This window comes from Lissotriton helveticus, chromosome 3_1 (assembly GCF_964261635.1).
Source record: "Lissotriton helveticus chromosome 3_1, aLisHel1.1, whole genome shotgun sequence".
Taxonomy (NCBI): Eukaryota; Metazoa; Chordata; class Amphibia; order Caudata; family Salamandridae; genus Lissotriton; species Lissotriton helveticus.
In genome coordinates this window covers 1,897,582,772-1,897,598,367 of record NC_136061.1, presented here as the reverse complement: position 1 = coordinate 1,897,598,367, position 15,596 = coordinate 1,897,582,772, and the positions used below count along the sequence as shown (strand labels likewise).

At 42.9% G+C, this 15,596-nt stretch overlaps 1 protein-coding gene across 6 annotated transcripts in view; it reads left to right on the top strand.

The window, feature by feature from the left end:
* TESMIN (testis expressed metallothionein like protein) overlaps positions 1-15,596 on the top strand; it is a 1,592,961-nt gene that overhangs the window by 472,358 nt on the left and 1,105,007 nt on the right. For all 6 annotated transcript variants that reach the window (XM_078682880.1, XM_078682879.1, XM_078682876.1 and 3 more), the window contains one exon: positions 15,161-15,281. In XM_078682880.1, the coding sequence (XP_078539006.1) occupies positions 15,161-15,281 (121 nt within the window). The remainder of the gene's footprint in view (positions 1-15,160; positions 15,282-15,596) is intronic.

Below are 15,596 nucleotides of genomic sequence, written 5' to 3'. Positions count from 1 at the left end.
TACAAAATCTTTCCAAGATACTAAAAAATTGTCATTTCCTACTTCTAAACATTCTAGTGGTAATGTGTCATATGTTAATGATGAAGGGAGGAGTGATCCAGATATTAAGGAATTTGGTATTGTTGTATCTGTACAAGAGTCATTTGATATTTCACAAGCTGATAGTTTATCGTCTCCTAAAAGTCTTGTTAATATTTTGGGGAAGGTGTTAGAACTTATGGTGGACTCTTGTTCCCCATGGACTATTATCACTCAGGAATATTGTATAGAATCTTTTGGAGATTTAGTAGATATCAATACATTATCTAAACCAGATATCATTGCTTATAACATTGATGGATCTAAAATCAACTTGGTTTTAAGGAAGTTCTCCTGACCATCAAAAGTAATTCTGCTATTATCAAACTATATGTTGCATGAAAAGGTGTGAATGTCTTGGGATGGAGAGATCAAGCAAAGTTAGGAGTTACATTGAATCCTAGGTTAAAGGATCCTGTGTCAGTTCTTGCAATATCTGATGGGGAGTCTAGTGAATTACCTGGGTCCACTGAATTTTCCCAGTTTTTTCCAAAAGTCTTTTCTGATAAATTAGGTAAATTTAATGGTTTCAGTCACAGGATCAAGGCTAAACCTAATTCTGTTCCAGTTAAACAAAAGCTAAGGGGGGTTCCTATTAGTATTAGGAATGAGCTTAGAGATATGTTGGATACTATGGTGAAGGAAAACATAATTGAGGAAGTGGAATCTTCAGAGTGGGTTTCTCCCATTGTTTTAGCTATTAAACCGGATAAAAGTATTAGGTTATGTGTGGATTTAAGAGCACTTAATAAGAATTTAGTTACTGACTGTCACCCACTTCCCAACATTAATGAAATGCTGTGTATGTTGGATGGTGCATGTGTGTTTTCTACATTAGATCTTAGGTCTGCGTATCACCAGATTGAGCTCACTGAAGACTCAAAACAATTTACAGCCTTTATCACCCCTCATGGTTTATTTCAGTTCAGGAGAATGCCATTTGGTTTGGCTTCGGCCGCTTCGGTCTTTCAAAGGGTCATGTATCATATATTTAAAGATCTAGGATTATTTGTCAAGTGTTTTCAAGACGATATACTTGTTTTTTCTAAGAATGATTCTGAACATCATTCTCACCTTAAAGAGGTATGTTCCAGGTTAGAACAATATGGTTTAACGATTAAGGCTAGCAAATGTAAATTTTTCTGTAAATCTGTCGAGTATTTGGGACATACTCTTTCTGGAGAAGGGGTTGTACCAAAGAAAAATCTGGTGGATGCTATTATGAAAGCGCCAGCTCCTGATAATAAGGAAAAGTTACTCTCATTTGCAGGGTTATGTGAGTATTACAGCAAATGTATTAAAAATTTTGCTAACAAAATGAAACCGCTTAGAGAGTTGACCAGGAATTCTGCAAAATTCATTTGGACGGACAAACAAGATCTTACTTTTAAGCAGATTAAGAACGAGATTGCCAATGCTCCTACTCTAAAATCGTTCTGCATTAATAAAAAATGCATTATTACTCTGGAGGCTAGTCTGTATGGGATTGGAGGAATTCTGAGTCAGTGTTCGGGTAAAGATGAGCGGTGTGTGGCATTTGCATCCAGGACTTCCACAGAAAGAAGGTACACAGTAATTGAAAAAGAGTGCTAGCTTGTATTTGGGCTGTGGAACATTTTAGAAATTATGTGTGGGGAAATAGGTTCATTTTGAGAACGGACCACAAACCATTGGTGGGTATTTTATCTCCTGGTGGTGGATGGAACTCTACAGCGCGGATAGCCCGGTTATCTTCACGTCTTCAAGAATATGATTTTGAAATTGTTTATGTACCCGGAAAGAGCAATTTTACGGCGGATTTTCTCTCGAGATTACCCTGTAATGATGATAGTGTTTCAACTATTGAACAAGATGTTGATGTTGTTGCTTCCATTGGTGATTGTGTTTCTCAAGAGTCTTTAACTTTAAGTGAAGAAGAGTGGTTTGAAGAATTGAGTAAGGATGTTGTGTGCCAGCAGATTTTTGACGATGTAAGAGAAGGATGGCCGAATAGTATGTGTATTTCTGCGGATTTAGCTCCTTTTTGTCAAGTTGCTTCTGAAATTGAAGAGTTTGGTGGTCTTTTGTTTAAAGCTGGTAAGATGATTCCTCCTTGTTCATTACAGGAGAAAATTTCGTTACTGTCTCACCAAGGTCATATTGGTATGTCTTCTATGAAACGCCTAGTTAGGAAAATGTTTGGTGGCCTGGTATTGATAAAATGATAGACAGAATGGTGAGGGACTGTTCACACTGTATTAGTAGTAATAGGATGCTTCATCTATCTTCTGCTCCCCTTAAGCCTGTGAGTTGGCCTAATTTTCCTTGGCAGAAGGTAGCATTTGATATCTCTGGTCCTTTCAGACATTTGCCGTTAAATGCTCGTTATGCTTTGGTTTTGGTTGATTACCACTCGAAATGGCCCGAAGTAAAGTTTGTTGGAAATGCCTCTTTGCAAGTAATTATTGTTTTCTTGAAGGAGATTTTTGCTAGGGAAGGTTTCCCAGAAACATTTATCACTGATAATGGCACGCAGCTTATTTCTTCCGACTTTGAAGAATTCCTTAAGAGGTGTGGTATTAAACATCATACTACATCCTTATATGAGCCTAGGGAAAACGGCCAGGTTGAACGTTTCAACCGAGTTCTTAAGGATTGTATTAGTAATGTAAATTCTTCTGGTGGTGATTGGTTGGAAGTTGTCAGGAAAAGGTTGTGGACATATCGCATCACACTTCACTCTGTCACTGGTGTGAGTCCTTTCAGACTTCTTAAAGGAAGAGAACCATCCTCTGATATTTGTCCCTGGTGGGTTAAAAAGTTAAACAAAAATGGTTCTGTGGTTGATCTTGAATGTATTGCCAAACGTGTTGAAGATAAACAACAAAAATTGAAGATCTTGTTTGATTCAAAAATGAATGTCAAAGTTCATGATTTTGTGGTAGGAGAATGGGTGAGGATTAAAAAACCTGGTTTTCTTGCCAAAGGGTTTTCTAAATAATTTTCTCCCATTAAGGTGGTTACGGTCTTTAAAAACAGTGTTGTCACTCAAGATGGAAGAGTTTGGAATGTTCGTAGAGTGGCTAAATGTCCTGATACTTACAAGCCACATCATTCTCAAATGTCTTGTCCTGATAATAACCTGGGAAGATTGGTACACAATTATAAGTGTCCTCAAAACTTACTACAAAATGATTTATCGCTTGAATCTAGAGTTAAAGATAGTGTTAGACCCAAAAGAATACCCAGTAGATATTTAAGTTAATATCTTTTTGTTTAGGGATAAGATGTGTTGCATTCTTTAATTATTTAAGTTATGTTTTCTATGTCTACATATCTTTTCTGGTTGCTGGAGCCTGGAATGTATGATGCGTGCCTGCATCTTACATGCTGGGTTCCAGATTCTATGTTCAACTGTTTTATCCAGGATCTACCTTGTAATGGACGTGCTGTGCTTCTTCTACTTATCCTAAAATAAATACTTGGATTTTTATATAAATTGAGCATTTATCTTTTTAATATAAGTGGTATTTTTTTTATTTACCATTCGGCTCTTGATTGTTGCCTTAAACATTTTCAGTCTATTTTAACCTTTATGGCAAATCTTTCAAATTCAGGAATGTTTGTTGAGCCTTATAACCACCATTTCCCAGCTACTGCTTCATAGGATGAGAGATTTTAAAAATAATTCAGGAAAGGGTCTCCAATGTACAGAGTTACAAGAGGGAACTACATGAGCCAGGTGGCCAGTTACCCTGTTTTGTTAGCTGAATTTTCTATGCTTCAGACTTCTTTTCTTGCTGGATCCGAGATTATGGTCTTTAGAGGGAGGATGAGTACCGGGATTCAGGAGTTGGCCATTCAGGTTCTTTAGTTTTGGTGTTCACAACCCCCACTGACTGCACTGTTGTGAAACGTGAGATATTTTTTGTTGTGTGTGGTGATGTACACTAGTTGTGGTTAGCTTCACCTACTGCATTTCGAACAGCACTTGAAAATCTATAATATATTTAAAACGATGATTCACTTAAGAGATATGTTGATGACCAATTGCATCTACACACACCAATTCAAGACCCAACTCCTTAATATCATGTGAACTTATTCCTTTCCTCTTAGTTCACAAATCATTTGCATACATGGAATCTGGGGACATTGACCTTTTTTCCATAGAAAACATCTTTTTTGTTTGCAAAGGCATCTACAAAGAATATTGGTGAACGTCAAGCTGTTTCCTCAAGTAGCCGTACTAAGTTTGTCAAAGTAGTACAAGGAACCAGGGGCTTTGAGGCAAGAGTTTACTTGCCTTTCAGTTTTTCAACCAGTAGTATTCAAAAGGCTGGTACCCATTAATGAAATGTGCAAGGTGGTTACTTAGGGTTCTTTGCGTGGGCTCTTGGATCATTATTCACTGAATGTATCTTTCAGCACAGTAGATAAGTCTGGCACATGCTGTTTCCCCTCTTGGAATTGTGGAGTAGTGGAACCCGTTCTCTCATATTTGAGAAGGAGAGGGAGCTACCAAGACAGGGTAAGGAAACACTATCATTGTGCTGATTCGGGTAATCTTGGCTCTTCTTCTCCCTCTCTCAACACCCTCCTTGCCATCTCCTCAATCTTCTGCTGTGATACTGCCCTAAGTGGCAGAATATGGGAGCAGTTGATCATGCATTCATTTAGTGTGGGACTGGCCTGTGAGGGTTGGGGTGCCCTCATAAGATCCATGAGCAGACTTTTAAAGAGACGTCAAGGTTTGTGAGAAGACGTCTATTGTGCTGGCTCTGGTGCAACCATTCTCAACCAAACAGTAGTGTAGGTAAAGAACCAGGACTACATTTTTTCACCCATACTCCATATTTCCTACCTCAGAAAATATTTTTTCTCCACAATGGACAATATGTTTTGCAGTGTTTTTAGGGCTCACTGGTGTTGGAGCGCGAAGCGCTCCCACCAGCAAAATGTATTGTCACCGTGACGGCTTGCAAGGGAGTACAGACCGGGCCACGCGCAGATTGTGGTCTGTGAACGCGCAGATTGTCAGCGTGCGCGTGCTCCCTTCCTGGCTCCGAACGCGTGCTGCTGCTGGCGCAGGGGCTGCAATTCCACAGCCGGCCACTGGGGACAGGTCCGAGACCATCAGGGGGAAGCTGCGTCTGAGGTAGGAGCGAGGCATCGCACTGAGCAGTGAAAAACCCCGGAGCAGCAAGGCCCCACCTCCCCCCAAACCTCCGGAGTCCGGTTAGTTTCATTCTTGTTTGTTTTTGCTGTGCAGTTCTTCCGTTTTTATTTGGAAGAGTAGTGTCAGCTTTATTTGAGCAGATCGTGCACTGCTATTATTGAATGCAAGCTTTCCCAGTCTGCCTTTTTCACTTTCGATGGTGTTTGGCTCCTGTGTCTCTTTTTTTTGTATACGAGGGTGCGCCGCAGACCTCTTCTCCTTGGTGTTTCTGCCTGTGACATTTCACAGTCTGCATATGCTGTATTGTTTATTTAAGCGTTGCAGGTAGAAAAATGTCAGACAGTGCCGAGAATGTTTCACAAAAGCTGTTCCTCCCTAAACCTCTCCTTACTTTCCCTAAACCCCTCCCATTTTGTAAATAATATTCCCCATTTTCCTGCCAATCTCCCTTGTTCCCACATTACAACTAAAACGTAGGCTTATGGGTGGAGATCTCCTCCACTTGGCATTGAGCTCCACATAGGAAAGATAGGAGTGACGGTGGTGCATCGGTTTGTGAATAGCATTTTGTAGTAAGTGGGTACTACTCCTGTATTACTACTTAACATACTACAAAATGCAGGTCGTGAACAGACCCCTCTGAATTTCAGAATAAGTACCTTGTCTCCCCAGCAGTGCCTCTAAGCATAGCAGGCTGTCCTGCCGGAGTCAACAAAAGATTTCTTGAGGTAAATGCCCTCCTCCCCAAATGGCCTAAATAAAGTTCTGTTAAGACTTCTTCCTTCCTCCGTGTCCACCAGTGTAACCCGCCTCAGCTCTTTAACACATTACAGAAAGTACTCCAGTTCTTCCTTCTGTACTAGGAAGTGATGCCTGCAAGTGGTTTGAAGAAACTGACATCTCTTTTTACTGGGAACACATCTGCTGCCTGTATACATAAGTGGTGCAAGTCTCCTCAAACACTGAGGCTTTTACAGGCTGCTTCATTAGAATCTGAAGGGTCAGATAACATCTCCCAGTAACGGGCTTTCACGTTCAGCAGGGATAACCAAACTGCTTCTCCTATAGCCTCCTTTTATACTTTATATCCCTCATAGAGTTCACTCTGCTTCTATGCTAAGTCGGTGCACTGCTGTCAAGCATAAAGGCATACACTTGGCTAGTTGTGCCAACCCTCCTCATGTTCATGGCTTCCGCTAGGCACTGTCAGATGCTTCATGATTGTGGTCTAGGATTCTCCATTTCCAACTATACTCAAAATGAGCCAGGTTACTTGTAATGATTAGAAAGGATCTCTCGGTTTAGAGAATCCGATTCTATATACAGGTGAAGGGAACGAATGCAGTATTTCTCTTTGGTACTTCGCCCTGCTGTCATCTTGAGAGAAATGCTTCACACACAGATGGGTGTTGATTACTGATGATGTGACTGAAACAAGGATGCAGTAATATTTATCCACTATCTGGAATGACTATCAGGAAATAAAGGCTTCGAGTAAGTACCCATCTTCTAGCTATACTAATCTGGGAATGTTTTACTGTAGTGTGAATAACAGTTATTTGATGACCAAACTCCTTCAGAATATGCATACACTGATGGGATGTGTTGCCTTCTTGAAAAGGTCCTCCTTGTACGCTCAATGGAGCCTGCTCCAAACCACGTCCCTTCTATCACTCTCATGGAGACGATTGTCAGCCTCATTTTGAGAGCTGTATACAAGGAACACATGTCTTCGTAGCATAAGGTCTAGGTGTAATGTGGTTAAGAGAAGTCAGGCCCACTGACATTGTATGACAGTAGAGGGCCAGTTTGTAGCTGTCTTCACAAAATTATGTGTCTACAAAAGCCAGATTATGCAACATAATGTGACACTGTCTGTTATAGTATTATTTCATTATTTTGTATCCAATCGATCCTGGCTTGGGGAAAGTTGCTTCATATAAGTAAGAGTTTAACACCTGAATGCAGCAATCTGCTACTGAAAGGTCAACAGTTAACCTGTGCATAGGGTCTGCCTTTGAGCAGAGTAATGTTTAAAAAATTTCTTTCAGAAACGTCTAGTGGTCCTGGTAATGAGTCAACTTTACCGGATTGGTGGATGACTTTTCATGAAGGACCAATCATCGGGTAGATCTGTCAGCATCACATGAGAGTTTAACTATGTGGTTTGGTTCAGGAATGTAGGAGCCGATTGGAGATTGTGGATAAGCTTTCTACTTGCTCACCCAGCAGGTGACCATGAGCTTCTGAGAGTCAAGAAAAGGCCTTGATACTTCTAGGTTTATCTACTGGACTCTGCTATCAGCCTCATTGTTCATATGCGCTTGGTTCCACTAGAGTGCTGTGAGAAGGCATGGCCTGTTGTAACTCAGTGTTCAGAATGAGAGGCACGTTTATGCATTGTCCATGGCAAGCTCGAGGGAGCACTCAGTTCTGTATCTGAAGCCTGTATCATCAGTGGATTCTGAAACAAGACAAAGGTGGAGATTGTGCACATGGGTAAGCTCTGATGGAAGTTGGGACAGAAATCTCATTGACCATTCTAAATATGAAAAGTCTGACTGCCGATACAGTCAAAACAAGCTTCCCTTCTTAAAAGTCTGCAGGTTTGTGAGACCGTGGGCCTCATTTATAGGTAGGTAGTAATTGAAAATCCTCTAAAAGTGCCCTGGCAGAACACCTGCTAGAAATAGGTCTGGATCATCCACCTTTGGCTTCCCGCACCTCATAGAGTGGGGGGAGATGGTTTACTTGATGATGGAGCAGCTGCTGACTATGGCATCTGGAATTCCCGGTCCCTTGGCACAAAGCCCTCGAAAATAATGCTGTAGTGACCTCCCTTTTTAAGGTAGCTGCTCCTACCCCGTTTCCCTAATGCACTTTTTGTGAAGGACTGGCATGTAAGCCTTGGTAATGCCAGACATAAACAAGCATTTACAATGCAATAGGTCTTGGGTTAATTAAGTTTGAGCTATTGGCATTGCTAAATATTGCAACACCAACTGCAAAAAAAGCTATTGGTGTTGCATTATTTAGCAATGCCAATAGCTCAAACTTTAATAATGCGAGACCTATTGCATTGCAAATGCTTGTTTAGAATAGCTTCTAAAAAAGGTGGAACAACAATGGCCCAACAGCTGTGGAAGATTAGCCGAAAGATACTTTAAAGGATCGATTTTAAAGGCTGTTTTCAATAGAAAGCATACGTTTACTGCAACCTCCTCATATCGCTGGGCACTTTGTCACGGGAAACGCTGTTTTAGACCGCTGTGTGCCGCCCCTGCTCGCCGGACCCGCTACGCGGGTCCCGCTTCGCGGAGACACAGCGGCTGTCAATCTACAAGGGGCTTGTCTTCACCGGCAGGGCTGCGAGGGTAGAGCGGAGGACTCCATAGACCAGGAGTCCCCGCGCGCCCGTTAACAGCTGGGCTCCTCTCCCTGCCGGCCCCGCCCCCAACGCCGGGAAAAACAGCCATCCTATAAAGCTAAGGCATCAACCCCGCTGCGCGGGAGCGCGCGGGAGAAGCCCGGGACAAGGGCGGGGCCGTCTGTGGCCGTCCGTGGTCGGACAAGGTTGGGTTGGGCCAGTGGTCCTGGTTTGTTTTATATCCTGTATATCCCCTCCCCATCCAGCTCTACCTAGAGGTCCTTTCCCTAGTATTAATTTCATCCCTTTTTTTTGAAAAATGCCTTTAAGATCGGGGAAACAGCGCCTTGTGCACATACAAACTTCTAAGGGTGTTGTTTCAGGTCCCCTAGATGCATTTATTTCTAGAGCGACGGGAATTTTAGAAAAGGAAATTGAACAGGTAGAACACAGACTGTCCCTGGACTTAGTTACAGGGAAACGTTCCTCTATAGGCGCCCTGGCCCATGTAAAAAGCCCCATAACGAACGCAGCGTTTAACTGTATTACAACTTTAGAAACAGAAGCAATTGTACATGCAGATGGGGATGGGGTCAGAACTCATACGGCTAATGTAACTGTGGACTCGACCACTGATTCTATCCTATCTAGCCTTGAAGATGATAGTTATGACCCCGAGGACGACGTGAGTAGCACGGGCGGTTCTGCTACACCAAAGGCCCCTATTTCAACCATTGTACCAGCCCCGCAAACAATCACTATTAAACAGACCTCTCGGAAAAGAAAACACGCCTCAAGCCCACAGAGCGTCAAGGAACTAAAACACCTTAAAATAGATCCTGCGAACAGCGTTAGTCACTCCCCCTCACAGATCACCCCCGAACTACCTGTAGTATACTGCCCCTCATTGGTTCACCCCGGGTCATCTAATTCATGTCCTACATGCCTTAGCAGCGACGAGGTCCTACTAGCTAAACTGGAAACTATGTTTCAATCTTTATTGCTTCCGGTCTTAGATTTAACAAGGATATTGTCCGCCAAAATTGATGTCCTGGAAGCGGCAGCTAACATTAATATGGACCTTCTGAATAAACTTACAACTTCTAGTTCTAGGATGGGGGGTCCCAATATTGGAGGGAGGGCAAACCATAAAGGTGGGACAGACACTATACCAACTGTAGGGTCACCAAATAATCATATTAACAAGAAGTCAAATCCGGGGGCAAAGCCTGCAGCTTCGACATCGCTTGCTACAAGCAGAGCTAGCGGCCCAGCAATGTCGAAAGCCAACCACCCTTTGGTACCCAACAACGCGCCGGTAAAACAACATACAGTGAATGGTCAGTTACAACAAACCAATAACATCACAGCGCCAACCCCTTTATTAATTAAAAAGAAGAAAACCCCCGACCCCAACAGACATCATAGGCAAGTTAACAAGAAAACACCACACCCCCCGAGAGCTAATTTGCCCCCAGAAGCGGCCCAATACACCATCGTCCTAACCGGGGTAACACCGTTAAGAGAGGGCACAAAAGAGTCACATGAGGAACTACGGAACAAGGTCACCTTTTGGCTAAACAAACATCGCCCACTCCCACCATCCTCTCCCACCGAAATCCTCTACGTAAGGAGAGTTGATTGGGTAGGAAAGGGGGATAAAGATCTAGAAGGGGATTGTATTCTGATCTCCTTTAGAGACCCATGGGTGGTGGAAAAAATCCAGAGGAAAGTTAGATTTGCCCGTGTAGGTGACATTCAGACCCTAAATCTAGATTATTTCTACCCTCAGTCACGTCATAATTATCCAATGGACTCCAATCATTGGAACCTCCGTGGGGGGAGGCCACGAGAGTACCTAATCCCTCACCGCCCGTACTACCCCCCACTCTCTAACCATTTCGAGGCACTTTCAGACTTGGAATGGGTTGACTGACTACATACACCGTCATTGTCACCAACCGCAGCTAGAGGGAACGGGGAAGTAATGCCCATTACACCTAGCCCCACTCTGGATATGTTAGGAGAGGGGGAGTCCTCGCCTCATAATAGATTTAGATCACAGGGGGAACAAATGGGGGAGAAGATCCCCGCTCCTATTGTAGCAGAAACTAGGCTAGAAAGGGATATTCCATCGAGTCCCCCTCCCACCCCGACAGTTAGTGATGTCCCAGAGGTCCGGGACATGTTAACTTCTCGGATGGTGTCCTGGAATGTAGCTGGAGTCAAGTCACGTCTAGTATCTGAGGACTGGCTGGAGTTCATAGGCAACTATCAGGTCGTCCTCCTGCAAGAAACATGGGCTACTGCCCCGTTTTTTAGGGCTGGCTTCCTAAACTTTTTTAAACCTGCCATCAAAGGTCCTAAAGGACGGGCGTCAGGGGGGTTATCAATATGGGTTAAACAGGCCTGGTCATATTCTGTCTCTGAAATTTCAGTGGACAATCCAGACATACTGGCCATACGGTTGAGTAAAGCAGGGGGGCAGGATATGCTGATTATCAATATATATTCTAGAGGTCTACCAGGTGGCCGTGGCCCCAAGCTGATAGGGGCTTTAGATACTTTACTTTCGGGTTGGAACAAAGGGTCTTTTATAATGTTAGCAGGAGACATTAATTGTACCTTTGAGCCACTGTATCAGCCTGAGGATAATTGGGGGTCCGCAGAAGATGTGTCCTGGAAAATTCCGGATCTCTCAAATAAAAATCTAGCCAAAGCAACGGAGGCCGCCTTGAATTGGTCCGCTTTTTGCCTCTCTTGGGGTTTAAGGGCGGTAAATGGTCGCACCAAATCAGACCAAGGAGCCAATTTCACCTTTGATAATGGCGTTAGAAAGAGTCGTATCGACTATATTTTCCTCAATCTGGAACATTGGTGTCTAATCCTTGATTTGGAAATTGTTACGCGTCCTGAAAGTGACCACAACCCACTGTCCCTAACAATTAAAATGCAGGACTTATCAAGCCCAGCGGAACCTGTTCCAAGGGGCCAGGGGGTCGTAACCATATCCAATGACCGGAGGAGACTGAAATGGACATCTATAACCAATGATGTATTATTACAGGCTAAATTAGAAAAGGTGGTGTTGAACGCACTTAACAACCTGAGGTCCCTTGATGGTGACATGGGTAACACTCACTTAGATATGACTATGGACATACATGATAAATGCTTCGTAGAGCTCAACACTCTCCTCTCTAAACCTTGTAAGCCAAACGCTGTGATCCAACCTGCTCCTAGAGCCAAGTGGTATAATAGAGAGTGTAGAGAGGCCCACGGCCATTTAATTAAGTCAGTCAAATCCAGAGATTTGAGTGCAGTAAAGGCGGCCAGGCAAAGGTATAAAAGAGTCCAATGGGAAGCGAAGAGAGAATGGGAGGATGATTTCTGGGCGGACCTCTTGGCCGCCAGTAAATCAAACAACCAGACCAAATTCTGGGACATCATTAGATGTGGAAAGGATGGTGACTTTCGCATACCATCTAATCATGTAGCCCCCGAAGTTTGGATAAATCACTACTCCACCCAATTTTGTCAAGATGTGGCTGATCCAACGGACTCATTCAACCCGCAACAAACCATTCTCTCTAGCAATCTGACTATGACCTTTTCTGAAAGGGAAACTGAGATTGCATTAGGGTTAACGAAGCGGGGGAAGGCCCCAGGACTGGATGCAATTCCAGTAGATCTTTTTAAAGCAAATACAGGCCTCTGGGTACCCTATTTAACCCGCATTGCAAATGCTATAGCCAGAGGTGCTCGCATCCCACAGACTTGGAAGGGGGCGGAGATTCTCCCAATACATAAAAAGGGCGATAAATCTATCCCAGGGAACTACCGCCCGATCAGCTTAATTGATTGTTTCCAGAAGGTATTTGCTCGCATTCTCCTGGCAAGGGTACATGGGTGGATGGAATCGGAGGGAATACTGTCTCCTCTACAGGCGGGATTCAGATATGGCATAAGTACTATTGACCAGGTTTTACGGCTTTGCATGATTTTCTGGAAAGTCGTTTTACTTGGCGGGGGTACCATCTATGCCGCTTTCATAGATTTGAAATCGGCTTTTGACCTAGTGCCGAGGGGGAAACTTTGGCAGGTATTGAGGGACCTTGGTATGCCGGGGGACTTGGTCGAAATGATCATCAGATTACACCAAGACAATTTTGCGAGGGTGAGATGGGGGGCTAAGGGGCAAACCACAGACGTATTTCCGGTATCACGAGGAGTGCGCCAGGGGTGCGTTCTTGCCCCTACCCTCTTCCTACTCTATATAGACCAGGTTGTTAAATTTTTTAAATTAATCAACACCGATGCACCATCCCTGGCGGGAACAAAATTCCCAATGTTGATTTTCGCCGATGATACCCTCCTCTTGTCTAAGACCAGGGGAGGGTTACAGCAGGCATTAAATCATTTTGAGGAATTTTGTAATAAAAATGGTCTCCAAATCAATGTGGGGAAAACCAAGTTCATGGTTTTTTCTAGGAAAAAACCTATACGTAGTAGTGTTCAACTGAACGGGGCCAACCTGGAACAAGTCGACAAAATGACGTACCTGGGGGTCACCTTGGATTCTCGCCTGTCTTGGGACCCACAAATAGAGACCCAACAATTAAAACTCGCCCAAATGACTGGCTGCCTTTTGCGCGAGCAAAAGAAAACCATCACAAAAAGGGTAGCCCCTGCCCTCCAAATTTATGATGTCAAAATCAACACAGCTACACTTTACGGGGCAGAGCTCTGGGGCCATAAGGACCTCACTAGTCTATATAGAATTCAGTGTAGGTTCCTACGTAATCTGGTGGGGCTGCCACAATCATCCCCACTGATCCCACTCTGTCACGACATGGGCTGTCTACCAATAACCGACACGGCCAGATTTAGAGTAGTGTCACTGTGGAGGCGAATATGGACATCCGAGGACTTGGAGTTTTTCGCAAAGGAGCTAGCCGAGGTAAAAGCTATGGGGGGCTCGGAACGCATTCCGTGGCTTCGCTCAGTGAAAATTAGCCTGTGTGAAATGGGGCTTAGTCATTTATGGGTTTCCCCAGGTATTAACAACTTTCCATCAAAAAAGGAATTTAAGTGTTTATTTTGGGCCTCAACCCGTATGTCCCTGGTCCAAGCTTCCAGTTTGGTGAACTTGACGGGTCGTTTTCTAAGCTTTAAACAGGACCCTGCCCGTGAAACATACTGGGACCTTATCACCAGACCAATGGACAAAAAGCTTTATCATCAATTTCGGGTGGGGTCCCTACCCCTGAATTCCTTTACCACATCCTGGGATAAATCTTTTTCTAACCTATGTATATTTTGTTCAGGTTGTAGGGAAACTGAGGGTCATTTTTTGTTTGCTTGTCCCCAATATCGTGCACCCCGTTCAAAATGGTTAAAACCCATTTTTAAACATCTGTCCTGCAGGAAAGCCTCGGAAGCTATATGGGCCCTAAAAACAAACACTTCTAACTTGATTGTGATATGTCTTGCCAAGTTTTTAGGGTGGGCTTGGGCAATAAGAGCTAGAAGGATTGCAACTGTCCCCTGTCTTTAATATATCATGTGTAAATTTGTGTTCCCAATGTATTGGTTGTTTTTATCTTGCTGATGAAATCTTTATAATGTCTGGTTTTTCGAAAACATAGTTTAATAATGTCTTAACCGAGGGATACTTTGCCCTATTTTTACATACCCTATTTAATATATAGATACACTCCGTTCTTAATGATTTTGTAAAACTGTGGAGATTTTCATGAATTGTATTTGTTATCGTGTTTAATTTGTCTTTTATGATTTTATTATCGAAATAAAGACATTAAAAATCTGAAATCTGAAACATAGTATAGTGAAAATTCGATTTTAATAATATTTACTAGTTTATCTTCTGTTACATCGTGAGAGTTGTTTGTCAGAATATTGTGAATGTTAATATAAAGAATACCATAGCCATAACATTATTTACCAAAATATCATATGGTATGGGTCTGTCTATCTATCTATCTATCTATCTATCTATCTATCTATCTGTCTGTCTGTCTGTCTGTCTGTCTGTCTGTCTGTCTGTCTGTCTGTCTGTCTGTCTGTCTGTCTGTCTGTCAGTCCGTCCGCCCGCCCGCCCGCCCGTCCGTCCGTCCGCCTGCCTGCCTGAATGTCTGTCTGTCTGTCAATCTATCTAGTAAACCTATACTTACCGTAGCCATATTTAGAGAGTTGATATGTTGGACATAGTATGTTTTCAGGTCTTTGTTACAATTTAAATGTTGCTTTCGGTTGCTATACACAGTAGAAGCAATTGGACCCTGTGCTGACTGAGTAATGCGTTCCAGGAATGTGAAAGACTTGTGTTTTTTGTGAATGCAATTATTATTACAAATGTCTGGGCTTTCAAGAGTCTTTACGTCTTTTTGGAGGAATCGTCGTTATGATGATTCACTAATGCTCCAGTGTCTTATAGAAAAATAAGAATGACCACCTAAGGCAAAGGAAATTCCTTATTAGTTCTATACTATGTTAAAATACGCACTTTTAAACTAATTACCTTTGTATTCTTTCAGGTACTGCGACAATTAGTGACTCCAGTCTCCCGTTTAAATAATTTTATTTGTTATGATCAGTGGAGAGAAGGCGTTATTAGTGGGCCTGTACAGTCACCGGATTTGCCTGCTTCTTCTGAAGGTAAATATAGAAAATAAATGGCTACACTATGGCATTCCTTTTGCATACATTCTAGGTATGATTGATAGACCTCAATACAATATGTGTTCATTACCTCAGTGGAATGTAGCACAGATATAAAGGCAGTTATTTTTTCACTCACGTTCCCAGAAAAGCTGAAGTATTCTACATGGCACTCATTTAGCTTCTTTGCTGAAGCACAAAACATCACGGCAGAACAAGTGTGGAAATGCCTAAGGACATGTAATAAAGAATGGCAAAAACCTGCAGGAGGTACGAGGGCACCTTACCCATAAGCCTTACGGCGTAAGGAGA